Below are 27,472 nucleotides of genomic sequence, written 5' to 3'. Positions count from 1 at the left end.
CACAGGGTAACATTACCTGGCACAGGGTAACATTACCTGGCACAGGGTAACATTACCTGGCACAGGGTAACATTAACAACCACCAAGTCCTCTGGCTTCAGTTTCTTTCCCTGTGTGGTGAAAATAACACGCTTGCCTTGGAGGAGAGCTGAGGAGACTCGATGCTAGAATTATATGAACATGAAGTAGGGCACAGCAGCTCATGTCTATAACCCCAGCATTTGGGAGGAGATAGAAGGATCAGGAGGCCAAGGTCATCCTCAGATACACAGGTGAGTTTGAGGCTAACCTGGACTTCATGAGATCCTGTCTCGGAAAAAAAGGAAGTAAATAAATATATAAATAAACATATGTGTATGTATACTAATCCTGGAACCTGGAAGACCCATGATGCTCTGGGAATAGTTCTGATTGGTGAAGATCAATTACTCAGACAATGAGTTTCAGGACTCAGAGCAGACATCTCTGGTCCTGGTTGCAGGCATCAGTATACAAGAGAATCGTCTCTACCCTCAGTGCAGCAGACCCAAGCGCAGTCAGTTCCTGGCTGTCGCACAAGCCCAGGCTGGCCAGACAGGCACATTCCAGCCTTATCTTGAGCATTAGCAGGTCTAGGCTTCCCTCAGAAGCAGAGGGAGAAACCTGCTTTTGTCCCAACATGTCGGGACACAGGATAGCCAAAGGACAGACTGTTTCCCTCGGGCCACCTGCTACCACCCTGTTTTCCCAATTCTAAGTCTCTGCCAGGGGCCGGGCCTGACTGGCATTGCTCTAATACCAAGCAGGGCTCTGCCTGGGACCCAAGGCCTCTGCTTGGTGACCCCGTCTTAGTGGAGACCCAGGGACATTGTCTGAAAGCCAGCCAGATGTAGCCAAGATTACTGTGACCACAACGACAACAGGTGCCCTCTCTATTAGCTTGGCATCTTCCGCATGGCAGCCTTTGCCTCTCTGGAGCCATCTGATGACCCCTGTGTTCCTGCTGTGGCTGTCAGCTCCCGCATGACCAATATGGATATCTTGTTCATCAGATGACTGGATTAGATTTGAGAGTGGGTACAGGACACAAAGATGAACAAGGGCCTCTTCCTTTTCCACCAGGAGCCAGCAAATATTGAAAGAGGGCGTTTGCCTGCCCTTTCCCTCAGAAAGCCTCCCTTTGCTGAACTTAATGTCGTTTGTCCTAACACTCCTTGAGGACAGGACTGCTGTGTAAACCTTTTCCCAGCCCTGATGCACAGTGGGTACTCTACACACAAAGCTCAGCGCAGGTGCATGGTCCCAACACTCTGCCAGACACCCACCCCATTTCTCTGAGGCTACTGTCTGCTTTGGAAGAGATTTCCCCGTGGATCTCAGATACCAGCAAGAATCAAAGTACATCAGTCAAAATTCCTTTTCTCTCCAACCCAGTAATTCTCTAAGCAAGATGGAGCTGAGGTTAGGATGGATGTCAGACCAAGCCTTTCCAGGCACAGCTGGATGTGTGGGTGGGTGTGGGTGTGAGAGAGACAGTTTTGCTCATTCAGAGGCAACCATTAATCCCAGCACTTGGGAGGCAGAGGCAGGCAGATCTCTGTGAGTTCGAGGCCAGCCTGGAAACCAAACAAACAAACAAAAACCAGAGGCAACCATTTTTAAGCCTTCTTCTACTTAAGAAACATTTTTTCCCTTTCAAGAACATATTACAAGGCAGGAACGGTGGCACATACATGTAAAAGTAGCCTTGTGGAGGCTGAGACAGAAAGATTGCCATGGTTTGAGACTAGCCTGGGCTACATGAAATGACCTGTTTAAAAAAAAAAAAAACCAAACAAACACAATTACTGAAACAAAGAAAAAGCGCAAAGGACATTGCACAGTCTGGTGGGTAATTTAGGGATGGGAGGTGCTTTGTCTAAAGGGAGTCTTGTTGGTCCCACAGCAGCACACCCTTAGGCCACTGGCTTTTGCAGAAGACCTGCCCATCTGCAGATGCCACCCCTCCTTCATATGGCCAGTATGGGGGACATGAGGAAGAGTGCAGTGGCTTTGAGAGAAGGACCTGGTGTGAGGTGAGGGTTGGTGGAAGCCGTGTGCCTATGAAGTAGGTCTGAAGAGGCACCAAGGATGGAAAGCCTAGGTGAATAACAGAGTCAAGAGTTTTACCAGGGGCAGCGACTCCCTCAGAGTATCCCTCAGGGACAGCACGAGGGTGATTTATTTTATTTTTTTCGAGACAGGGCTTCTCTGTAGCTTTTTGGTGCCTGTCCCGGAACTAGAGGGTGATTGAAGTGACAGGCTGGAGAAGAGAGGGGTAAAGTGCTCCAAAGACCTAACGGTTTACAGACATTAAGCCTGCAGTGACTCTGCCATAAGGAAGAAAGGGAACTATTTGAGCATATTTGATAGATCTAGTTTCACAAATATGTAAAGAGCTCTTTACAAATAATAGAAAAGTCCAATAGAATAATTAGAGAAACAGTTCAAATTAGCAATAAATAAAGGAAAATGTGTTCATTCTAGTTTTTTTTTGTTTTGTTTTGTTTGTTTTTTTTTTACATTTAATATCCACATAGTGAGTTTTTCAGGCCACAAAATGAGACCTTACCTAAAAAAAAAAAAGTTTATGTAGAAGCTGTCCCCTAGTTAAAAATATTAAAATAGAAAGAATGTATGTTGAGATTTGTGTACAGGGGTAATTATAATGGTGTTATTAATGATATTCAAATTGAAATAGGAAGTAGGGTAAAGAGGTTCCTGTCTGTACTCACAGGAGACATTGGGAATTCAACCTTAGCTATATGAGCTGCTATCAGTTATAGTAGGGAAATGTTCGCAGTCTATTGTTAATAGACAATAAGACTAAGCTTGATGGCACACACCTAGAATCTCAGCACTTGAAAGGCTGAGGAAGGAAGAGTTAAGAGAACAACGTTGACTGAATAACCAGCTCCTGTCACCAGCAACAACAGACACACACACACACACACACACACACACACACACACACGGTGATGAAATTGTATATACAGCATCATCTCTGCTCTATCAAGAGCTGGCTTGGTGGGACAGGCCTGTAGTTCTAGCTACTCAGGAGGGGAACTGCAAGTACAAGGCCTGCTGGGCTGTAAAGTTGAGTAGCAAGAGAAAGGAAAAAATGGAATAAAAAAGAATATGGACTGAAAACTGAAATTTCAACAGAGCAGATCCCCAAATGATACCATCTCATCTCAGGAAGATAAGATGAAGGGAAAGATTTGGCTTCCTCCTCCTCTGCCTCCTCCTTTTTAAAATAATGGACACGTGGGCTCCGCAGATAGATGCACTTGCTTGGTGCACCAAGCTTGGTGACTTGAGTTTGATCCCTGAAGCCCACGAGGAGAAAGCTGCCAGAGATGGTCAGGAAGCAAATTGTGAATAAAAACTTCTCAGAAATTCTGGGAAACAGCACCTGCCTTTAAGTTGCTAACAGTTGAGTATACCAGAATACAGTTACAACTAGAATCCCTCAGCCTATAACCCCAGCATAAGGGAAGTGGAGGCAAAAAAGAGTGATAAGTTCCAGGTAGCCTGTGTTACATAACAAGAATCCCCTGGGCCTTAACATTCAGTGTGCTGGGCTGGGGATATAGAGGGATGTGCTAGCAACAACAACAAAAGCCAAAACCAAACAAACAAACAAAAAAGCTCCAGCAGAAGGTGGGAATGCTCTGTGCACACTGACACACATATTCACACCTATCCAGTGTGAGTTTGAGGAAAGCAGAAAGATGTGTGTCTAAGTAGTTTCTCTACTTGACCAGTGTTTGCCTAGGCTTGGTACTAATTTTTTTTTAATGTCATTAAAATGTGAACATGTTACTCAGCAAAGAGGTCGGGTTAGCTCTGGAGTCCCTTGTCACCTTGTATGAATTATGAAAAGGAACTGAAAGATTCACCAGAGTTGCCTACATGTGATAGGAGGGTCTGCAGGTTAGGATGGAGGTATTCGAGAAGATGAACCATTTCAGCCCATAATGAGGCTAACAGCAACAGGAGAAGCATCCTGGGTTTTCCATCTTAGCGGTCTTTTCCTTTCTGTAAATGTTTCTTTCTTTTTATTATTATTCACTTACTTATGGTGTGGGCAGCATGCCGCGGCACACATGTGGATCTCAGTAGACAACTTGGCAGAAGTTGGTTCTCTTTCCATCAAGGAGGTCTCCTCTGGAGATGAAACTCAGATCATCAGGTTTGGCGCTTTAGCCCACCGAGCCATCTTGTCGACCTGCAGTCCTTCTCTGCTTTGCAGCCCAAGCTCTGTTCTGTATGGACTAGTCTCTAAATGCTAAGGGAAGTTTGAATGAGTGCTGAGCTGCGTTTTCAATGGAAACACTTCCCTGTGTAGTTCAGTCTAACTTGGACTGAACCTACTTTATTTTAGGAGGTGTTTGTGCACCCTGTGCATTTGACAACAGCGTGAGATTTTGCTTATGTCTCAAGATCGGTCCCATCCCTCAGCTCCACTTGGCTCTGCTCAACAATTCCTTCCTTTTTGTGCTTTAGGAACTTTTTTTTTTCCTCTCAGGAAAAAGAAAAAAAGACAGAGGAAGGAAGTCAGTCTTCAGGGCCAGAGAATTAAATGAGCTAACCTCTGAAAACAGCTGCCACAGAACAGCACCTGGGACTGGGGACTGGGACATTTGTGGGTCAGGCTTCAGTTCTCTGGAAACTCCTAATTCCTGATCCTTATCTTACATATTTATTTTTCTTCAAAAAGATTTTTTAAAAAGATACTTATTTCCGTGTATGTACATGTGAGTATATATGTCCACACAGGCCAGAAGAAGGCATTAGTTCCCCCTGGACCTCAAATTACAGGTAGCTGGAACCTGCCCAGTGTGGATGGCAGGAACCAAATTTGGGTCTACTAGGAGAGCAGTATTTCCTTTTAACTGCTAAGCTCTGCTCTTTCTCCAGCCCCACGTTTCTTACTCTCCACCCTAAGTCTGCCCTGATGAGTATGGTTCTTAAAAGACAAGATGGTTTTGCAAAGCATTCATGCGTTCTACTTCTGTTTTATTTTCATTTGCATCTTGAAACACCCTTGGGATCATCTAAATTCATGCTTCCATGTTTTAAGAAGTACTTCTCAAACTGGGTTCCCTGGAGCTTTGGGGGCTTCACAAAACCTTTATGTATATAGTGTTCTGTCTTCATGTGTGCCTACACACCAGAAGAGGGTACCAGATCTCATTATAGATGTTGTGAGCCACCATGTACTTGTTGGGAATTGAACTTAAGACCTCTGGAAAAGCAGTCAGTGCTCTTAACCACTGAGCCATCTCTCCAGCTCCTCCACAGAACCCTTAAAGGCTGGTCTTCATAGGTATGGGAGTGGTAGATAGGTGGGCTCAGAGTGTTTCTCCTACCAAAGAAACATGGCCTCTTATCTTTTTTACCTATTGGGCTTCTATGAGGTTTTTTTCCTGAGAGAGGCATCTCCACCCCCAAACAAATGTGAAAGTCATGGTCAAGAGCCTACAAATGCCAAAGTCATGTGCCAGGGAGGGGAAAACATTCCTCAGATAGCAGAAAGACTCTTTGAATGACTACAGACCCTCTTCTATCTGTAGGTTCCTTCTTGGCTGCTGTTTCTGTTGCTCCTGATCCTCTACCTGCTGTGGGTGCTTCCTGCTCCTTGTCTTATTCCTGACTCAGGGCTCACCCGGCTTTGGGCAAAGCGCTGCTCCCCTCCCCCCCCCCACCTGCTTCCTGCTCTGACTTCTGACAACACTGTGTTTCTTTACTCCCCTACTCTTCCTGCCTTGGAGACCAGTGTCCTGAAGCATTTTCTGTCTTCCTGGACCCAGATCCTACCAGGAGACGCTGCTCTTCAATGACCATAGTAGTCCTTACAGCACTATTTACTTTGAAGCTCAGGTTGGGATGCATCAGGGGTAAATGAGGTTTCTGAACCCACTGGGACTGGGAAATGGAGGTGCGGTGATCCAGTGAGCAGGAGACAGGGTTCGCACACATGGAAGCCTGGCTTACATGTGCTTTCAGATTCCTTTCATTCACGTTACAGTGTGGTAAAACTAGAATATTCCTGCCTGTGTTACATACAAAGAAACTGAGGTTGAGACTTGTATGATTTGCTAAAGACAATAAAACCAGAACTATACCCTGACTCTTTTGACTCTTCTGAATTTGGGTGATTGTAATTTATGAATTTGCATGTATGAGATTAGAAACAGGTTGGTGGCTAAGACAATGGGGGAATACACACACACACACACACACACACACACACACACACACACACACACACAATTTTTGCAGTCCTGGTCATTGAACCCTGGGCCTTGTGCATGCCAGATAAGCACTCTCCCACTGACTCATAGAGAGCCTCAGCCTAAAGAGTTGGGAGTAGCTTGGCTGGAGGATGGTTATGCTGGAAAAAGTTGGGGGATAAAAAAGGGCAGTTGGGGCAGCCACAGAGGCCCAGCATCAGAACCTAGCCACGTAGAGTGTAGAGAGGCCTCAGAGACACCATCCCCAAAGTGGCTGTGCACCCCTGAGAATTAGGCTAATCCAGTTCCTGAGTTCTGTGGATTTGACCTGCTCCTGCCTTTGACTGAAGGTTCTTTTCCCTCTGTTGGGCTGCATCTTGAGTTTCTAAGCATTATCCTTGCCCTATGGCCCTGAAAACCTGCAGGGTAATTCCAGAGGAACTGTGATTCATTGTTCTCTGGGTGGGAAAAGGAACTACATCGGTGGCTCTGGGGAAGCAGGCAGAGGAACCCTGAGCCTGGGAGCTCTTCCTAATCTTCTCTCTCTGGCTCAGACCCGTTATTCTCTGCTGCTCTGCCTCCTCTCCATCTTGACAAACTTCTTGAACTCACTTCATGGACACCTGAGAGTTGGCTGAGAAAGGGAATTAGTTAGACCAAAATTCATTTGTAGGATTTACAAAACCTCCAGCAGAAGCTGGGCGGTGGTGGCACACGCCTTTAACCAGCACTTGGGAGGCAGAGGCAGGCGGATCTTTGTGAGTTCGAGACCAGCCTGGTCTACAAGAGCTAGTTCCAGGACAGGCTCCAAAACCACAGAGAAACCCTGTCTCGAAAAACCAAAAAAAAAAAAACAAAAAACAAAAAAAAAAAAAACAAAAAACAAAAAAACAAAAACAAAACCCTCCAGCACCTCAGCACCTGGCCCCTGGGAGTTGACAGAGCAGTCTGGCTGGCAGAGAGAAGGGGGTGGGTGGGCAGTTAGCCTTGATGTGGGCATAACTTAAGGGGCCAGATGCTTTTTGAGAATTTAACATCAGCAATAAAACCTAGTTTTTGTTTTTGTTTTTTGTTTGTTTGTTTGTTTGTTTGTCTTTTGGCTTTTCAAGACAGGGTTTCTCTGTAGCTTTGGAGCCTGTCCTGGAACTAGCTCTCGTAGACCAGGCTGGCCTCAAACTCATAGAGATCTGCTTGCTTCTGCCTCCTGAGTGCTGGGATTAAAGGCGTGCGCCACCACTGTCCGGCCCTCCTGTGGTTTATTTAAATTATTTTTAAAATCACCTGTGTTTTATTTTCTCCAAGTGCTGGCCGTATTAGACAAATCGGTGTTAAAATGCTGTTCCACAAGGCGGAAGATTGTAGCTCAACGACAATCTTAGCATGTGTGCTTAGCATGAGTGAGGCCCTGGTTTTGATCCTGTGTACTGCAGAACAAACCTTTCTCCTGGGATGGGCCCTCTCCCGACTGCTTCCATTGCAGGGAAGTTACCTTGAGAACCCTGATGCTGGAATCAGAAGACTAGGGCTTGTGTTTAAACTACTTTACCCAACTGTCAAGTTGCTTAACTTTTCTTATCCTTAGTATTCTTTAGAAATTATATTTATTTATGTATTGCTGTACGTGTGTGTGTGTGTGTGTGTGTGTGTGTGTGTGTGTACAACAGCACTGCATTCATGGAGAGACAGCCTGCAGGAATTGGTTCTTTCCATCATTTGGATCTTAGGGATCCAGCTCAGCTCATCAGGCTTGGTGGCAAATGACTGAAAGATAAGGACATGACTGCTCCAAGGTGTAGTTGAGAAGGTTTACTGTAGATAAGAGGGAGAGTATAGGCAGAGGAATCTGGAGTAATTCGGCCTGCACAGCAAGCATTTTATCCATTGAACCATCTTGCCAGCTCTAGAAAATGGAACCAAGATTGTGTCTTTATGTGTGTGTGTGTGTGTGCATATATATGTATGTATGTACATTGTGTATGTATTATTATTATTATTATTATTATTATTATTATTATTATGTGTGTGTGTAAATGGCTGTAGAATTCACCTTTAAAGAGAATGGCTGCATGTGTAACAGTATCCACATGGCTTTATTACTCTATCTCATGGTATGATATTTGGGTCATTTGGGGATTATTCTCTCTTGGCAGCCAAGAGTTTGAGAGGGTTGAGTCAGCCTTTTCCACGCAGTGTTGGGTTTTGGGGTTGGGACATTACCAAACCCTGAACCACTATCTAAAAATATATCATGGGGTTCCTAGGCAGATAACAGGGGAGCCCTTGTGAGGTGCAACCAGGCCTAGGCAAGTTCTGGAACCAGGCCTATCTGCTAGTGATCCTAACAGGTGCTGAGTGTTTGGGGAACTGAGCCCTCTGCCCAGGAAGAGGGGCCTTCAGGAGACTGTGTTGGCAGAGCATGGACCGTGCCCTGTGTCTTGTGGTTACTGTCCCTTGACAAAGCCTCCTACATGCCTCATACCAGCTTTAGGCACCAAGTTCCCCCTGCCAACACCAAGGTCCTTTCCTCTGGATGGTCACGACCTTTCACAGATATTGTGGTTTTCCAAGCACTCCTCGGAGTCTCGTGGAGCAGGCCTTATCACACACACCCCACCTCAAAAAGGGAAGAAACTGAGGGCAAAGGAGTTAAATAGGCTGCTTGGAGTCGTGATCAGTTAACGGAGAGGCCCTGACTAGAACCCAGGACTTGCAGCGGCAGCTCAGAGAATCTGAGGGGAAGCCTTCAATTCTGTCCACAGTGAGCTTTCTGACATGACGTATTCTCGGGTCTCTGTGTTAGTATCAGCATAATCCAAGGCTTGGGAGTCTGATCTCTCACCGCATCTTACCCTGAGTGGCTGTCCTAAGGCAGGGGAGCCCTTGCCATTTGTCCTTCACCCCCATATCCTAACTTGGTTGCTTATGTGGGGACCTCAGCTTCTGGCTGCAGAGGCTTCTTGGGGGGCAAAGGCCTGCGGTTGTCACTGTCTTCACCTGCTTTTGAGTCTACAGGTGCCTTCTGATGGGCATCGTGCTACCATGGCAGATTCTGCTGTGCATGTGCAGTGGCCATGGAGTAGTCCACTGTGCATGTTAAACCTAGGATAGTTGTCTGTCTGTCTATCTCACTCCATCCCCACTTTACACACACACACACACACACACACACACACACACACACACACACACACAGAGGTATATTGTTTTTTAAGAATTTCAATGGCCAGGATATTGCCCAGTGGTAGAGTGCATGCTTTGCATGTATGAGTATGTGGATTCAATCCCCAACATCTCCACTCTTTAGCCAGGTTTGTTGGCATACACCTTTAATCCCAGCACTCGGAAGGTAGAGGCAGGCGGATCTCTGTGAGTTCAAGGTCAGCCTGGTTTACAGAGTAAGTTCCAGGACAGCCAAGGCTACATAGATAAACCCTGACTCAAAAAAACCAAAGAAAAAATTTTCATATACGTATTTTCCCCTTCTTCTTCCTCTAACTCCTCCCATTCCCCAGACTCCCTTTCAGATTTATGGTCTCTAATTCTTTAAACACATACTGTTCGTGAACATATTGACCACAGTTTGCATAAAGCCAGAAAACATGAAGCAGCTGTTAACCTCTTCTACAGCACTTTGACTTTGCTGATGCCAACAAAGGCGGTAGAAACAAACCTTTTCCGGGGGCTCCTGAAAACCAACGTAACTGTCTTGCTTTGTAGATTTCCTATCACAGAGTTATGTCCATGTCCCCCTCAATCAGAACCTGATGGTCCTTTTCCATCTCATTTTCCCTGTCTTCTTGAATAGTACAGGGTTAAAGAAGGCCTCCCAGGGAACGTGACATCAAGAAGGCTGGCCAGTGATAGCAGTGACCCTAGTGGGGTTCTTTATCTGCAAGGGAGAGCTGTTCTAAGCCATGGTTCCCAGCATAGCTACCTAAGAAAGTTACACAGGGGCAGGGGACAGGAGTGCATGCTTGTAATCCCAGCGATGGGGAGGCTACGGCAGGGCCACCTTGAGTTCAAGGCCTGCCTGAATTACATGGTAAGGCTCTATATCATAAAAGCAAAACCAGAATGAGACAAAAAAAAATCTTCATCTCCAGGCCATAGCCCAGAGCTAACTCAGAGTCTCTAGACTTGAAATCTCGATCTCCTTCGTTCTAAAAATTCCCCAGAGTGTTCTAGAATGCTGCCAGGGTTGACACCTACTGCTCTGAAAGAGTCAACTCATTGTTTAGAATAGAAGTATTTGCACATCTGGGAGGTGTGCACTGGAATCAGGGCAAAGGGCTCTTTTAAAATGACACCTTCCCCTGGCCGTACATTCCAGACCATCTGAAGCAGTGACTTCCAGTCCTTGTCCACGCCAGCTGTTCCTGCTGATGGTGAGCCAGCGTACAAATGTTTCCTTTACAGCCGCCTCACAGTGAATCATGACTCCCCTTTCACAAGTCAGGAAACGGATGCTCAGAGCTGGTAGTGACCTGACTGACCCATATGACCGCATAAAGGAGGCCCTGAAGCAGGTCTGTCTAACCTTGAGGCCTGTCCCAGTTGCCCAGACCCCACCCATTGCATCATGGGCCTAGTGGAAAGTTTTTCTACTCTTCCTAAAACAGTCAAAGGCAAGGGGGCCCTTCCCGAGAAAAGAGAGGCTTCAGGATGCCTGGGGTTGCCAGTGTTTGGCTCCATCCTAGTTACCCACTCTCGGAGTGCCTCCCTTTGGAGGGAGGAAGAATAGGTCTGCCCTGCTCCTTCTTCTCACTCTTATCCTGAAGAAACCGAGAGCCAGAAGCAAATACTCACTTTTTGAGAACTTGAGGAATTTTTCGGTCATGTGACAGAAAGCCATGTCCATTCCCTTCATAAGACCAAAGAGATGCTACATCAAGGTGACCTGGAACCTTTAGCTCTGCTTTACGACATCACGTTTGTACCTTCCCAGTTCATGACATGGTCAGTGCAGCCTGAAGCTGGGAACTGGGGGATTCGGGTGTCAACCCTAACCCTGTACCACCAGCATGCATACAACTTAAAATCCTTGAGTTCCACTTTCTCCATCAGTCAACTCACTCAGGATTGTGGGGGACACTTCCAGGAACTCTGAAATGCCAGGCCTGCCAGCAGCCTCTTGCAGCACCAGAAGGAGAGGAATATGCTGCCCCAGTGCTGACCTAAAGCTTTGTTAAGTGTTTGCTGGCACCCACTCAGGAACCTTCTGTCCCCAAGACCCAGAGTGGCTCCACGTGGCCATCTGTGTTAGAAATCACATTGAATATGTACACCCTGGCCTTCCTCCACCTGCATGAGCCCCTCGTGTGTGGACAGCTCAGAGCCAATACTTGGAGTCTGGAGAGCTGAAACATTAGTTAGTGGATGGTGTAAGGTGAATTGGCCCCAAGCCTAGTTCCTGTGGTCCTCTTCTCTTCCAGGGCCCCTCTGCACCTGTTGCCTCTGCCTTTGTTCCCTGTTATTTACCAGTCAGCACAGGACACATGCTCACAGCGTTGAGTGAAGGGCGAAGGTGGAGAGATGAACGAGTTTGCTTTTGATGACGTCTCTTAAGTGCTGGTCGTAGGAGGCTGTTTAGCTGTTGGCTGTCTGCTTGCTTGCTCGGCCAGTTTATTTAGAAGACCATCTCTTTAAAGATTATTCTAACAGCAGAATCCTGTAGATGCAATGTCATTTTCCGAGGCTGGGACAAATACCCGGTTTCTCACAACTGTAACTTTTGCACCAGCTCCACTAAGAGAGTGCATCTGGGCCCTGGATCCAGTGGGCCCCTTACGAAGACAATAAGCAGCATAATAAACCTTTCTGAGTTACCTAGGCAGTGTGTGTTATACCCAAACCACGGAGTCCCCCCAAACCAACTAGAAGACCGAGTCCTATATGTTAAAGCAAAGAGTCTTTATTCAAGCTTAAGCTTGGACTCTCGGTCTGTCTGACACAGCGGTTGAGAGCAGAGTCCAAGCTTGGTTTCAGGGGGACTCCGTGATCTGGGTATAACATGTGTACTTGAGGGGAGGTGGGGGAACATAGAGCAATGTGGAAGGTGAGAAGGAGGACCTCGGAGGGTAAGGAGGAGATACTAGCAATCCCCAGGGATTTAGATCTGTCCTAGCTCATGGCTGAATTGAGACGAAGAAGCATGGACTGCCCTCAGAGTACTCAGGGAGGCTGGCTCAGGGCGCCTTGGCTCTCTGGCATAGACACCATTTCATGGTCTCCATCTTAAAGAGCCTGAGCAGGGTCCTGTCTCCCGAGAAGCTTTGTGAGCAGCTGGCTTTGATGTCTGGTTTTGTTATTCATTCTGTCATGAGTTGCTTGACCTCTCCTTACGCCCCAGTTTCCAAATTTTACCACTCCCTGTTCACACTGTGATGATGATTAACTCTGCCAAGTGGTCTTCACCCCAACCCCCATCCCAGTCAGGATTCTTACCAACCCAGCCTGTTTATGGACGTTGTGACTATAGGTGGCAGTTTAGACTTGGCTTCTAGCTGAGGCTTCACAAGGACAAGGTTAACCAAGTCGGTGTGTTCCAGGGTCTTGGTGATCACCTTTGTATACCAGCAACAAGAGAACATCCCTTCCTAGTAAAATGTCAAGGTCTCGTAGCAATGGAAGGGGAATCCCAATCCCTGTCCTATCTCAGTCACTGCATGTCAGTCAGGCAGGGCCACTGGCCAGTGATAATGCTTTTCTGTCTTGGTAGAAGAATCTGGTGATTGTTTGGTAGTCAGCATGAGGGTCACTTCTCCAGGGGCTGCACCTTAATTGTGTGGGTCCGTGTCCCCACAGCGGCCAGTTTGCCATCGTGAAGAAGTGCCGGGAGAAGAGCACAGGGCTGGAGTATGCGGCCAAGTTCATCAAGAAGAGGCAGAGCCGGGCCAGCCGTCGGGGCGTGTGCCGGGAGGAAATCGAGAGGGAGGTGAGCATCCTGCGGCAGGTGCTGCACCCCAACATCATCACGCTGCACGACGTCTATGAGAACCGCACCGACGTGGTGCTCATCCTCGAGCTGTGAGTGGGGCACCAGGACACCCATGGTCGGGGGGGGGATGTAGGGTGGGCAGCAGAGATAGGTCAGGGTGGTGGAAGCTCCGGCCACAGGCCCCAGGACTAACCGCAACCAGACCAAACCTCAGCCCAGAGAAGATACAGTTAGTGGTAAGCAGTTTCCCTCTGCCTCAGTTGCCCTATCCTCCTCCTAAAATGGGGCCAAAGGAGGGGGTGAGCTTCCCAAGTGGCAAGGATAGCGAGTAATGGCCTGACTCTTATTTTCATTGGGTCTTGAAGGTCACAGAAATCAGTGATTCTGGCTTATTTCTTGGCCAGAGGAGCATTTCTGAGGGTGAGAAGGAGCGGAGGGTACTTGGGTAGCAGATACTGTCAGAGCATCTGTCTGAAAGAGAAGAATGAGCATCTTTTCAGCTCTCCCAAAACCCTTCTCTAGCCCTTCCCTGGGAAATCCACTACACTGGCACTCTGTTCAGTACTTGCACTATTACAGGGATCGCTATTATTTACCCACTAACCCACCTCACTGGTCAGTAGCTACCGTTTAAAGAGCCCAGCTATACCCTGCATTCGCAAGGTGTCTTGTATTGGTCATCTTGCTCAGTCCTGGCTTTAGTGAGTCCTCTAAACTCAGAAAGGTTATTTTATATTCACTCTGCTTACCTTATCTCACCCTCATAGTGATACAACCACAGAGACTCTTAGTATACCCATTTTACAGACCAGAACATCCTATAGCAGGGAAGAGCAAGGCTGAGACTTCCACCCAAATGGCTTATGTAGACAGCCATGCACATGAGGTGATACAGCCTTGTGATGGCCTTGCTGGGAAGGACTTCACAGTGGCTGGTGGACGTTAGTTAGGCGACGCCAAGACTCCAGCTTGGTTGTCTACTCTGATGTCCTCCTGAGTGAGCTTGGAGGGTGGTAGAGTCTGAGTCAGGCTATGGCACAAGTAACAATAGCCTTATCCAGCCAGTTAGCAAGACCCATGGTAAGAGGATTCTGAGCCTCAAAAGCATGTAGTACACTTCTGTCAATCAGCACAACAGTGGAGTGTTTGTCCCAGAAATTCTTGATTTTGTGACTGTGGGCAGGTCATCTATGAACCAGGAAGTCTCCTTAACCTGCTTCTAGATAGAGTGGACTGCCTGACATTCAGATTGCTCTAATTCGAGACTTACCTGCATGTTGGCAAGATAAAAATTTATCTAGCAGAAGGGAATTCGCACCCTCTCACTTTTGATTCTCCCATCATCGACCTCAGCGTCTCACTGCAGAGAACTGCCCGTGCTTTCGCCTTCTCTAGGGCCCGGGTCCTGTGTTTCAGCCATGGACCCCTCTGCAAAATGAAATAGTTACTGTGTGTGCGTCCCTGACCCAGACAGGAGCCTGATGTTCAGTCACAGGGACACTCCACATGGCATGCACTAAGGCTAAGTGTCGCTGGTTAGCATCCTGAGTCCCAGCAGATAGTGACAAGCCCATCTTCCTGGGAAGGCCAAACCCCACAGGAACTGCAAGGAAACGCATCTATAATCCTCCAGTCCAAACACGGCTACTGTGTTTCTCTGTGGTTCCTCCCAATCTTTATCACTTTGTATATAATTTTACAATTTCCTGTTCTACTTTTTCCTCTCCAACTAACAAAATCCCATATATAGCCTTTTCCCATTTAAACAGCTATGTCACGTTTCATTAAATTACACACCAGTGTTTCTCTGTTGCTGGACATTTGCTATAGTTTTCCACCTGTTACCCAGTCCCCTTTTCTTTTGAATTGGTCATTTCAGCTGACTCTCCAGGCCTGGAGGAGTAAGTTAACGCTGGGCAGGTATAGGCTCTTGGTGACTTCACTCCTAAAGGATGCAGGGATGGGGCAGTGTTTCTGTTTGTCTTCGGCCTTAGTGGCTATGGGTCATTTGTTCAAAAATACGCCTCTTTCATTATTCATCTTTATAGTTATAGATCAGTATCTTGTCATTTTAATCGGTGTTTCTTTAACTGCTGGGAAGATGGTCTCCCTCTGTTTGTGGAACCCCAGCATTTGGGCTATAAGATGTTTCTGCCCTATCTCTAGTTCTCCCAGCCAGGGCTGACGCTCAGCCAGTACTGATATACAGTCATCTTGTGGGTGCAGGTGAACCATGGGTAATGTTCCTACATAGGTGCTCCCCCCCCCCTTGCTATGCTGTTGAGTTCTAGCTGTCCACAGCTTCTGTCTCCTCCTTTACTTGTAGGCTGCCTTGTTGTGCTTGTGATGTCTGACTGAGGAAAACTAAGGGTTAGACCATGCTTGTTGGGCTCCAAGGAGGATTCTTAAGGGAGGAGGACTTCTGGGAGGGGGAGGACTTCCTAGGGGAGGAGGAACTGACTTCCTAGGGGAGGAATTCTAAAAGTTTTTATTTGGACTTGGTGACTCTTATTGGGCAGTGCAGGAGTTTTTGGCATTCGGGTCCTCACTGGACAGTAGGTTTGCCGAGTGGCTGGACATAAGTGTTATTGTCCAGCTGCTCACTTTCAGAACTGGCTTGTTTATTCAGCGGTGATTTTCTCACACGGCATCTCACTAATATAGTTCAGGCTGCTCTAGACCTCATGACACTCCTGGCTCAGCCTATCAAGTGCTGGGTTGACAGACGTATGGGTTGATAGATGTGTGTGGCCAGATGTGTATAATGTGTGTGTGTACATGCATGTGTTCTGTATATGTATACATGTGTGTGCGTGCACCTCTGTGTGTGGCTGCCAGAGGAGGACATCCAGTGTCCTGCAGTACCATTCTCTGCCTTATTTCCTTGAAACGGGGCCCCTCCCTGAAACTGGAACTGGGCTGGTCATCAGCAGACTCCACTGAATCTCCTGTTCCTGCCTCCCACACTGATAGGTTTACAGGTGTGCATGACTACCCAGATTTTTACATGGGTGCTGAGGATTTGAACTCGGGTCCTCATGTTTGCAGAACAATTGCTCTTACCCACTGAGCCATCTCCCAACCCCTCACTTGCAGTTTTAATGGGTGCTGTTTCCCGTGCCCTCTTTAGCAGCTGTTGTCTGGTATGGCGCTTCCTTTCATTTCTGCTGAAGGAGCCAGTGCTAGAAGACATGCCGAGCCCTGACCCCTGCTCCGTTCAGCTGTCTTTATCCCATCTGTGGCTGCAGAAGCACCTGCTTCTGGTCATAGCAGTTGAAGGGAGGATTAGGAAGGATTTTGTGTTTGTAAAGTTGACTTCTGCATAGCGCTAAGTCTACATTCAGAATCTCAGTATGAACTCATGTCCTGTGTGGAGAATGCTCCTTTACAGCTCTAAATGCCCTGGGTCCTCCTGGACTCCAGGATGGCAGCAGGTGATGCTCTGCCAAGTGTCCTAAGCGGTGCTGATGCTTCCTAGGTTCCTAGGCCCAGCAGCTGTGGCAACATTGTTTGTCCGTCATTGCTTGTGCAGGTCGTTTATATACACATCACCAGAGCGCTCTGGACAGCATTCACCAGGTGTACCAACTGCAGGGGAGAAGGGGTCGACCCCGAGAACATTGTAGCAGAGAACAACCAGACCCTTAGCCTTCGCTTTTCATATTAAAGCTGGAGAGATTTGGTTTGGGGTGTGAGCTGAAAGAAGCTTGGAAGGAGTCCGGCGGGGGTGGTGCAGGCCTTTAATCCCAGCACTGGGGAGGCAGGGACAGGCAGATCTCTGTGAGTTTGAGGCCAGCCCCTGTCAAAGAAGAAGAGGAGGAGGAAGAGGAGGAAGAAGCAGCAGCAGCAGCAACATCTTGAAAAGAGGTGGGAAATGACCCAGGACAAAGGTCTCAGACCCGAGAGACTTTTAGATAAAAACTATGTTGCCAGGTTTCTAGTGACTTTGATGTGTCCTGAGTAACTTGGGCTTCATGCTGAGGCGAAAGCCAGGTGAAGGGGACCTGTGGTGCCCTTGATCTCGTGTGATCTGGCCTTGAATCCTGGTTCTGTCAATTATTAGCTGTGTGACCTGGGACAAGTCACTTGCTCTCTTTGGCCCTCAGTAATCTGCATCCCTCCTGGTGGGTGTGAGGGCCAAGTGAGAGAATATTCGGGAAAGCGCGTGGTAGGAATGGTGAACTTTAAATTGTTTTGAGACCTCCTTCAGCACTGCAACTCTGTAGTGAGACTGCACCTAGTGTTTACTTCAAGGACTTCTCAAGGGCCTCCCAGTATTGATTCAACCTTGTGTCAGGAGTCCTCCCAGCCTGAGGTGCCCGGAGACATCTTTTCTCATTCTTGTTTCAAGAAAAAAAGCTTGTGTCCGGGAACTTGCGCACTGCCCACCCCAAGGTTAAGGTTGTGAAAGGACTGGACCCCCACCTTAGCCTGGGGAAAGTGGCCCTCAAGTGACCCTTGCAGCAACTGTGAGGTTGCCTTCCCCAAGTCAGAGTGAGGGCAGGATGCTGGATGATGTTGCCATGAGACACAGAAAATGCTATGCTAGACTCCTCCCTAGCAACCACTCGCGCCCCTCACGCTGAGCAGGGAGTTCCTGCGACTTGGACAGCATGTTTGCTCCATGAGTATTTGTGTCCCCCTCTCCTTGACTTAAACACAAGCCCTGTTTCTGTGGTAAAAGTACCCCCACAAAAGCAACCTGACGGAGGACGGGTTAACTCTGGCTCTTATTTTGAGGGTGCAGTCCATCCTGGCTGGAAAGGCATGCTGGTCACATCACAGCCACTGTCACAGATCAGAGAATGGCACAGAGCTTGCTTTCTTTTTCATTCAGTCCAAGAGAATTGAATATTGACCACATGTAATTCTAAATGTTTAGTAGCCACATTAAGTAAAAACTAATAGGTGAACTAATTTTAATTATATTTTTTATTCACCCCAATACATACTGACTTTAATATGTAGCCAGTGTGAGTTATTAATGAGTATTATATATTACATATATATAATGAGTAATATATATTAATATGCATATTAATATATATTAATTCCTAGTCTGCATAAGCTGAAGTGGATTTGACACTTAGAGCACACATCTGCTTGCACTGGTTAATGTGAACAGCAGAGGCAGGCGGATCTCTGAGTCTGAAAACAGCGTAGTCTACAGAGCGAGTTCTAGGCCAGTCAGAGCTACAAACCAAGGCCCAGTCTTAAAAAAAAACAAAACAAGCAAAAAAAAGCCAGTGTCTTAGGAGAGAACATCTAAGTCAGTCACGGGAGGGGTTCAAGTGATTCATTCTGGGGCGAATTCCACTTTAGTTAAACGGGAACGTCACACAAGCACCGTGGTTTAAAAGTCGGTGTGTGGTAGGCATGGTATAGACATTTCTATCCCAAAAGAGCAAATTCAGGGGAAAAATGAGTGACAGGCCTTGAGTCAGTCTAAGACCCCGAAGCTTCAGAATCACCTTGGCATAATATTTTGCCCTTCAGGCTGCCAGGACACACAGATCCCGCATAACAGCTTTGGGTAACCCTGCCCTTGTTTTTGCTGGGAGCAGCCCACACCATAGCCCTCACAGGTTGGAGCTGCTTGGCTGAACGGTACATGCACCTGTGGGTCTCAGGGCAACCCCATTCCCATGGCCTTCTGGGTATTACTGTAGTGGGTGCTCTGTGCTTTCGCCTCCACCCACACCACAGCTCCCTTTCCACCAAACACTGAGGCAGCCTTTGAAATCCAGGTGGTAGTAGCCACACCCCCCACAGCTTTGCTTGGCACCCAGCAATGTCTTCAGGAGCTAGTGGGAGCCACACCTGGTGTAACTGGTGAACAGGGCGTGAGAGCCCAGGAAGCAAAGGCCCTCCACAGGAACCAGTGCTGGGCAGAGGCAGGGCTCTTCCTTTGATAGGGTTCTGTCTTCCCGGCTCTGAATGTGGCCTTGATGGGAGCGGAGTTCTTTCCCTACAGGAAGTCTAAGATGGCTTGAAATCATTATCTCTTTGTCTTGGACAATAGGCCCTTTGTACAGCTGACTAATCGCCCTCATTGTCTTGATGAATAACACCTGGCCAGCCTCCTTTGGGCTCCCGAGCCACGCAAATCTCCTTATCTAGCCGTCCTGGGCCACACCTGTGTTCTCCCCTCCACAGAGTTTTCTCTTTTGTTTTCTTCCCAGTAGGAATAGGCTGAAAAAAATTCAAACTTTTGTGTTTTCCTTATTTATTTTATCTAGCAATTCTGTTTAAAAATACTTCTCTTTGGGCCAGTGAGATTGCTCAGTGAATAAGGGTGCTTGCCACCAAGTCTGATGACCCAAGTTTGATCCCTGGGTCCCATATGGTGGGAGGGGAGAACCACCTCCTGCAACTTGTACACACACATACATGCACACACACACGCATGTACGCACACACATGCACACACACGCATGTACGCACACACATGCACACACACACATACCACATGCGTAGACACACTGAGACAGTCACACAGAAATACACACTACATTTTTAACATTCGTCCTCTTCTTTTACATTTCAATGTGTTAAGAGGAACCAGACAGCTTCATCAGCACTGTGAGCTAAGTAAAGAAAACATGGTATATAGCATCCTTCTATGTAGCTCTGTAGCAAGAATCCACCAGAGTCTGGGAGAGGTTCAAAAGAATTTATTTAGATATATAATAGGGGCCAACACTCACTGATACATGACAGTTTATTATACAGTTATTCTGCCCAGGGGAGGAAGAGCACAGACAATAAGCCTCTAGCTCTGAGCAAGAGACAAAGCCCCCCCGCCTCAAGTTTATCAGTTGTCACATAGCTGATGCCTGAAGGCTATCGGCAGCATGAGTTCAACCTCTTGCTCCTACGTGCGTGTGTCCACAAATGTACACACATTCAGCGCAGTGTGTAAAGGGTCAGTACGAACGCAGAATACTCTAAGAGATCAGACGCTGGGCCTGGTTATCTTCCACGTGGCAGTACCAAGAGCAGGGGAAATCACGCTTCCCTGATTCAGGACAGTTAGGAATTTGTTACTTGGTGATCTTCAGGGCAAAAAGGCACATTGGTGCCCATGACAGTGATGGGATGGTGTGCCATGCTGTAGTCTGGTTTCTCCTTTCATAAATCTAGAGGGGAGTGTGTCATTCATTGGTCTGGTAAGGGAAATGAATTCCCAGGAGATAATTTTTATTAACACAGATAAGCCACTCATCACTCTCTGCCTTCTGGGTATGCGGGGAGAGGGTACTGGTTCACATGGACAAACAAGTTAGCAAGTCGGGGGCTGGGAAGACGGCTCAGCAGGTAAAGGTGTTGGTTGCCAAGCCTGACAGCCCAAGTTCAGTCCCTGGAACAAACACAATCGGAAGGAGAGAACTGACTCCAGCAAGTTGTCCTCTGACTTCTGCCTGTGGGCCATGGCTTGTGTTCCCCACCCTCACCGTCTAACTAACTAACTAGATGCCGGGTCATTCTACCTCAGCATTTATACCCAAAATGGAGTAACTGAGGATGAACTGGGCTCTGTAGAAAATGTAATTCAGTACAGGGCATAGCCTGCTCTTTGCAGGGAAAGGGTAATACCTGGAGTTAATGACTGACCTGGGCCTAGAGCACTAACAGAGGTCTTTCTGGGAACACGCTCATAGTGATTCTTGACTGCAAGGTTCAACAGAAAGAATACAGAGACAAAGCCAGTATTCAGTGATGATTAGACCAAGGTTAGTTCCATGCAGGGCAAGGGGGATTCTGTTTTCCAGAGAATCTAGGTTAGGTGTAGGACCTGCACCCATCAACCAGGTCCCTCGGCATACAAAACTAACTGGGCCTGGCCCTCCCCACTGGTGTCTTCCAGAGTGTCCGGAGGAGAACTGTTCGATTTCCTGGCCCAGAAGGAGTCGTTGAGTGAGGAGGAGGCCACCAGCTTCATTAAGCAGATTCTGGATGGGGTGAACTACCTTCACACAAAGAAAATTGCCCACTTTGATCTCAAGGTCAGTAAGGGGAATAAAGCAAAAGACGTTTCTAAGAAGAAGGGACTCTGTCCCCTTGCCATCCATAGCAAGGGTCCAGTTCTCAGAGGCCCCCTCTTGTAATGGTCGACCTAAAACGCTGACCTTGGGTGCAGTATGGCCTGTTGCGAGTATCCACCTGCTTCACTTCTCCTCTCAGGTCTTCTGCCCATGGGAGCTGATATAAGATGCTCTTTGATCAGCTAGAAACACGATCTCTTCCAGGGAATAGATGAGGCATGATTCGAAACAAAACAAAACCAGCAACAAGAAACTTGAAACAAAACCCATTTCACAAGAGGAAATTGACTGACAAGGAAGGGCTAAGTCATGAGTGGGCAGAACCAGCAGGGTTTGCAGAATTGCACAGTGTGGCCTTCTGTCTCCTCACCAGGGCCATTGGCTGCCTGCTCCTACCTCACCCCAAACCAGAGCCCTAAGACTGCTTCCAGGGCCCACTGATCATTTGTGGTTACAGCTGTTCAGGGCCAAGAAAGTTCATCATGACCACATGTAACTGCATAGAGTATGGCTGTGGTCAAGGCAGGATTGGCTTCCTGAGTAACTGAGCTCAGGCACATGCACTGATGGTCTCTGCAGGTAGCTGACTCATGGAGGTCCCTTCCACGCATGTGCAGACTCCTGCTTACAGGAGGACACCTACCCGCTGTTAGTCATTATTTCCTTATTTGCCTTTGAGTCATGGTCTTTTGTAGCCTAGGCTGGCTTTGAACTCATGAGTCCCCAGCCTCTGCTTCCCACGTGCTGGGCTTACATGAATGCATGGCCACACCTGGCTGTCTATCCAGTGTTCTCTGCAGAAAGCCCTGTGCTCTTTTGTGTCCTGGCCTTCGCTCCTCTTTCCTAAGGAGATCAATCGTTCTAAGAGTTGTGACAGAGGGAAGCTCTGGGGAGGCTGGGGAGCCTGAAGAGCAGACCTCTAACTCATCCTGAAGTTATCAGAGAGGCTGCATGGAAAAGCAGTTCTAAAGAATTGACGGGTTTGCAGAGGGATGGACTGTGTACATCACAGTGACCACACAGTTCATTCTATGGAGTACAGAAGAGGGAGTGTGTACGTGTGTTATCACAGTGACAGCACAGTTCATTCAATGGAGTACAGAAGGGGGTGTGTATGTGTGTATCACAGGACCACACAATTCATTCAGTAGAGTACAGAAGGGGGTGTGTATGTGTGTATCACAGGACCACACAATTCATTCAGTAGAGTACAGAAGGGGGTGTGTACGTGTGTATAACAGTGATCACACAATTCACTCAGTGGAGTGCAGAAGAGGGAGTGTGTCCCTGACTGGGGAAGAGGCCAGGAAGAGGGCAGGAGGCAGGTAAGAGATGCTGAAGCAGAGTCAAGGAGGTGCCCTTTACCCTTTGCCCCTTGCCCTTTACCCTGAGAGGTACGAGGGACAGGTTAGCAGGCATATGTTTCAGCCTCTGGCTGGGAAGATGGACGGAATGGGGCCAGCAGAGCAGCTGAGGGCCCAGCAGTGATTTAGATGAGGTGTTCAGTAACTCAGAGGTCAACCTCACAATTGCCTAGGTGCCTGACTCTGTGTGACGGTGGAGGGGAGACAGTGTCCACAATGACACCAGGATCCAGAGAGAATATGACATTGCTGGACTTAGTTCCCATGCATGGATCCCTGTCCCAGCTCTTATCCTATCGTGGTCCCCTCCTAACACCAGTTGTCACAGTATTTTGAATTACTTCTACTGAAAATGTCTTACCGAGTCCCCTCAGTCGTCACAAAATAAAAGTTGAAGGCCCAGTGGAGGGTGGGACTGGGCAAGCTTTTGGATAGCGGATGGTGACACACCATGGGGGTGACATACTAGGGAGGTGACAATGGTCTGCCTGGATTGCACCTGTGTTTCCTTCCTGGTAACACCATAGGTAATTAAAGTTTATTTTCTTGGGTCTTTAGTGGCTCCTGGAGACTGCCTCGGAACTGGCTCCTTTTGTCTTTTCTCCGGGGGCTAGTAGAAACGGGGGGGTTGCTGTGGTGAAGGGGAGCCTGGGTTGGAGTCAGCTGTGCTGGAATTTATGCTTCGTTCCTCTATACACCCTACGGCACCCGAATCTTGGTTTGTCAGCCCTGTTGCAGAGAGCACCACCTACCTGCAGAGCTGACATTGGAGGGAAGCTGTGTTAAGTGGTGCATGCAGAATGCGTGTTGCATGCTGTTATTGTTCTCTCCTTCCCAGAGAGTGGAAAAGAAAACACAACTCTTGTTACAATGTTTTGGGCCCTGCTAGACCAGGAAAACAAACTCTGCCAATGTGTGCGCTGCCCTGAGAGAGCTGAGACTCGCTGTTGTGGAGTGATGGATGGGGCTATTTCTAGCTCTCGGTCTGGGCATTTTCCATGGCCTAGAGACAGTCTGAGTTTACCCTGGTACATGCCTGGTGAGGATGCTGCTAAGCACACCCGTGGTCGTCCATCCTCAGGGTATACATTCAGGGGAATGATGAGCAGCTGGACCACAGATTTTTCTCATGGTTGGGAGACACCTCCCATACCCAGAGTGTAGCTCTGTGTGCCATTGGACTGGAAGCTCCCGCTAGCTTCGGGGGATACAGCAGCTGGTACCCTAGAAGAGGTTTCCTGGTTCCATGTTGCTTCCTACCCTCTAACATTTTCATATTCCCTTTTCTGTGAGGAGCTTCTGTTTCCTCCGACTTGCTTTGTATTCTTTTACCCCTCGACAAGAAAGCCTGGCTTCCCTTGGACACAACCACCAGGTCATCTCCGTGCTCCATCCGTTCCCCTCGGACACAGCCACCAGGTCATCTCCGTGCTCCATCCCTTACCTCTTTGCAGCCTGAAGGAGCCGTGGCTGAGGAGGTCAGCTGTCTGGCCTGCCTTTGTGAGATGAATGGTCTCCTGGGAAGCTGCCTTGGTTTCTTTGCTTGTTGCTGTGATAAAATACAACAGTACCTCAAGAGAAGGGTTTCTTTCAGCCTACAGTTAAGGGGACAGTCCACCGTGAAGTTGGGGCTACAGAGCTGGAAGCAGCCGGGCCTTCCTAAGTCAAGAACCAGAGAGGAAATGAATATATGCTCATGTTTAGCCAGCTTTCTCCATTTTATAGAGGCTTGGATCCCCTTTTCAGAAGGGGTCCTACCCACAATAAATATAGGTCTGTTCACATTCGTTAACGTGAAGGTAACTTTCCACATGTGTCGTGCCCAGAGGCCCGTCCAGGTAATTCTAGAGACCGTGAGTGTGAGTCGCGACCTCCCTACTCTTCCTTTTCCCTTCCCAGGGCCTTCCTGCTCATCCTAGAAGACCCAGCAGAAACTTTCTTTCCTTTAGAAAGCCTCGGCTATTTGCCAAAAATCTAACTAAGAATTAACCAGCCCCTTTGCTTCTATTGCCCTCTGTGCAAACTTCTGCTAGGAGCATTGGTCTTTTTTTTCTAATAAGCTTTTTATTGGTTCTCTGTGGATTTCACATCATGCATTCGAGTCCCACTTATCTTCCCAATCCCCTCACATCCACTTTCTACCCTTGTAACCTCCCCCTGCCCAAATGAAAGCCAAATTTAAAAGAAAAACCCCAAACCAACCAACCAACCAACCAACCAACCAACCAACAAACAAAGAATCTTGTCATGGAAGCTGTAGTGTGGCCCATTGAGTCACACAGTTTCCCCTTTAGTTCATTCATCTTTGCTTGCAAGTGTCCATTGCCTGGAGTCCAGGTCTGGCTCCAGGCCTCTGGTTTCTGCTACAGCACCAATAATGGGCTCTCATGGGGCTCCTCATCAATCTCCTGTTGCCCTGTGTCATGGAGATCCTGCTGTTTTGGATCTGTAGGTTCCTCCCCTTCACAAGCTCCAGCGGTTCATAGATGAGGTGAATTTCAAGGTGGGCCAACTCACAGCCCTGCTTCTGGGCCTGGGCGGTAGCTGGGTTGGTCAGCTCCCCCAGCTTTCCCTCCTGATCACTACCCAGGAGAGCTCTCCAGCACTGCCTCAGCCAGCTCACCCAGTGCAGCCTGGAGCAAGGAGCTGGGCCCAGTTCTCCTGTTCTCAGGTTCTCAGATCCAGGTCACCTACGCTCACATCACCGGGGCCAGCTCTACTGTTCTGCCACCAGGGAAGGTGCAGGGCCCTCTGGGAGCACTGATTTTTGAGTCACTTTCTGTGGCACAGCGTCTGACATAGGACGAGTCGCTCGGTGCTGAGCGAATGAATGAGCGAATGAACAGATAGCTTAGTGACAGGCAGATGTACTCATGAAAGTGCAGCACCCTTTCATGAAAGTGTCATAGGCAGAGCGCAGTTAGTTCACCAGTGTGCACGTTTATCGAGGGCCCACTGCCATCCAGGGGAAAAGCAATTAAACACTGTGAGGCAGCCCCTGCCTTCCAGGACACAAATGTTTGTGGGGATTGGACACAGTGAGGCTTGGTGATGAGGCCACCTGAAATAAAACCTAACAGGCCCTTACTAACCATGCCCACATTCAAGGAGTGAGCTCTCTGCCTCAGAGTGGAGACCATTTCCGTGTGTGTTGTTAACTGGACACACATTTGGGAAGGTTAAAGTGGAAGAATTAGGGTCGTTACCCTGTTGGGAGGGACATGGCTGATGGCCTGTTGGTATCAGGGACCGTCAGCCAGGCTATCCATAGGTCAGTTCACCGGGAAATAGGCCTCAGAAACCTCACCTTTGTACAAATAACAGCCCTGGAGAGGGTGTCTGTATGAGGTTTTGGTGCGGCTTCTCCTCTGAGCCTGGGTGTATTCTTTTCTCTCTCCACCAACCAAATTCATCCTGAGAACCCTGAAATAGAAGGTGGGCCCTGGGACTAATGGTATATTAAGCAGAAATAATAAATCATGAGAAATGACTAAAATTGTATGTAATCCAGAAGCTCAAAACTCTGAGGAGGTTTTTAATTATTATAAACACTAGTAAGAGGGTAAATTCCATCAGTGGCGCATGCCTGTAATCCCAGCACTCGGGAGGCAGAGGCAAGTGGATCTCTGTGAGTTCGAGGCCAGCCTGATCTACAAGAGCTAGTTCCAGGACAGCTATGGCTGTCTCAAAAAACAAAACAAACAAACAAAAAAAGAGGGTAAATTCTGGAGCAGGCAGGGACTCTCCCAAAGCCCAAACTCCCAGAATCACCCTTAGTGCTGTTTTTATGGTCATGGTGCCATAGATTTCTGGTCAAGCTTTTGCTAGGGTGACAGGGGTAACCCTTTAAAGACATAGTACTTTCCGGAATGTAGCATGCTTACACCTTTCCCCTCATTTGACCCTCATGGCAGCAGAGGGTGATGTCATATTTTCACACTAAACAGTTGAGATTCAGAGAGATTAAGTAACATGCCCGAGATCACACAAGTATCAGGTGACAGAGTGGCACTTGCTATTGATGCCCTTAATCCAAGTTCTGGGCTGGGCTATACATTTTGTTTTGTTTTTCAGAGACAGGGTCTCATGTAGGTCAGGCTGGTTTTAAACTTGCCGTATAACCTCCTGCTTATTCCCCCCAGGTGACAAGCGTGTGCCACCATACTTGGCTTCTAATCTTATTCTTTACAACATTGATTTCCCACCTGGTTACATGGTTTTCTTAAGAGTTTAGTCTCCTTTAAAACTGTACATTACTACTTAGTATAGAGCGTGCATGCACTGGAGAGTGAGTCACTTGTCGTGGGTGGGGACAGGAATGCAGAGAGAGAAAAGAACTGTGCTCTTCAGTCTGTTAGGGCCAACATGGTTCCCATTTTTCTGTTGAACAAACTAAACAAAAAATGTTGTCTCCTTTCCTGCGCCCATTTCCTTTCCCATCGTGTTGGGGGCCTCAGGGGTGTCTGGCTGCCCACAACTGTATGCTGCCCTCTACCTGAACCCGACCTCACATGGCTTCTGTGAAGTCCCAGCACAGCCCACCAGGAACCCTGGTACTGCAGCAGATCTCAGTAGGAATGGAGACTCTTAGTTCCGGAAGCAGCTAAGGAGAGGAAAAGAAGCAGGGAGACCCAGACTAAGCCTGGCTGCTCTGCTTATCAGTCTGTGGCCTTGGATAACTTAATTCACCTCGGTTGCCTTGTCTGGAAAGCTCCAACAGTAGGCTGTTCTTCTGAGATTTTGCAGTGTTGCTTTCGTGTGTTTTGGTTTGGTTTTAGGTGTTTTCTTTCTTTCCTTCATTCCCTTCCCTTCCTCCCTTTTTTTCCTCCTCCTCCTCCTCCTCCTCCTCCTCCTCTCTCTCTCTCTCTC

At 47.9% G+C, this 27,472-nt stretch overlaps 1 protein-coding gene across 1 annotated transcript in view; it reads left to right on the top strand.

The window, feature by feature from the left end:
* The window catches only part of Dapk2 (death associated protein kinase 2), a 114,899-nt gene that overhangs the window by 53,974 nt on the left and 33,453 nt on the right, over positions 1 to 27,472 (top strand). Inside the window, exons 3-4 of the mRNA XM_013346471.2 lie at positions 13,062 to 13,283; positions 21,062 to 21,200. Coding sequence (XP_013201925.2) covers positions 13,062 to 13,283; positions 21,062 to 21,200 — 361 coding nt within the window. The remainder of the gene's footprint in view (positions 1 to 13,061; positions 13,284 to 21,061; positions 21,201 to 27,472) is intronic.

This window comes from Microtus ochrogaster, chromosome 5 (genome assembly GCF_000317375.1).
Source record: "Microtus ochrogaster isolate Prairie Vole_2 chromosome 5, MicOch1.0, whole genome shotgun sequence".
In the NCBI taxonomy this organism is placed as follows: domain Eukaryota; kingdom Metazoa; phylum Chordata; class Mammalia; order Rodentia; family Cricetidae; genus Microtus; species Microtus ochrogaster.
This window is presented reverse-complemented; position numbering and strand designations above follow the sequence as displayed.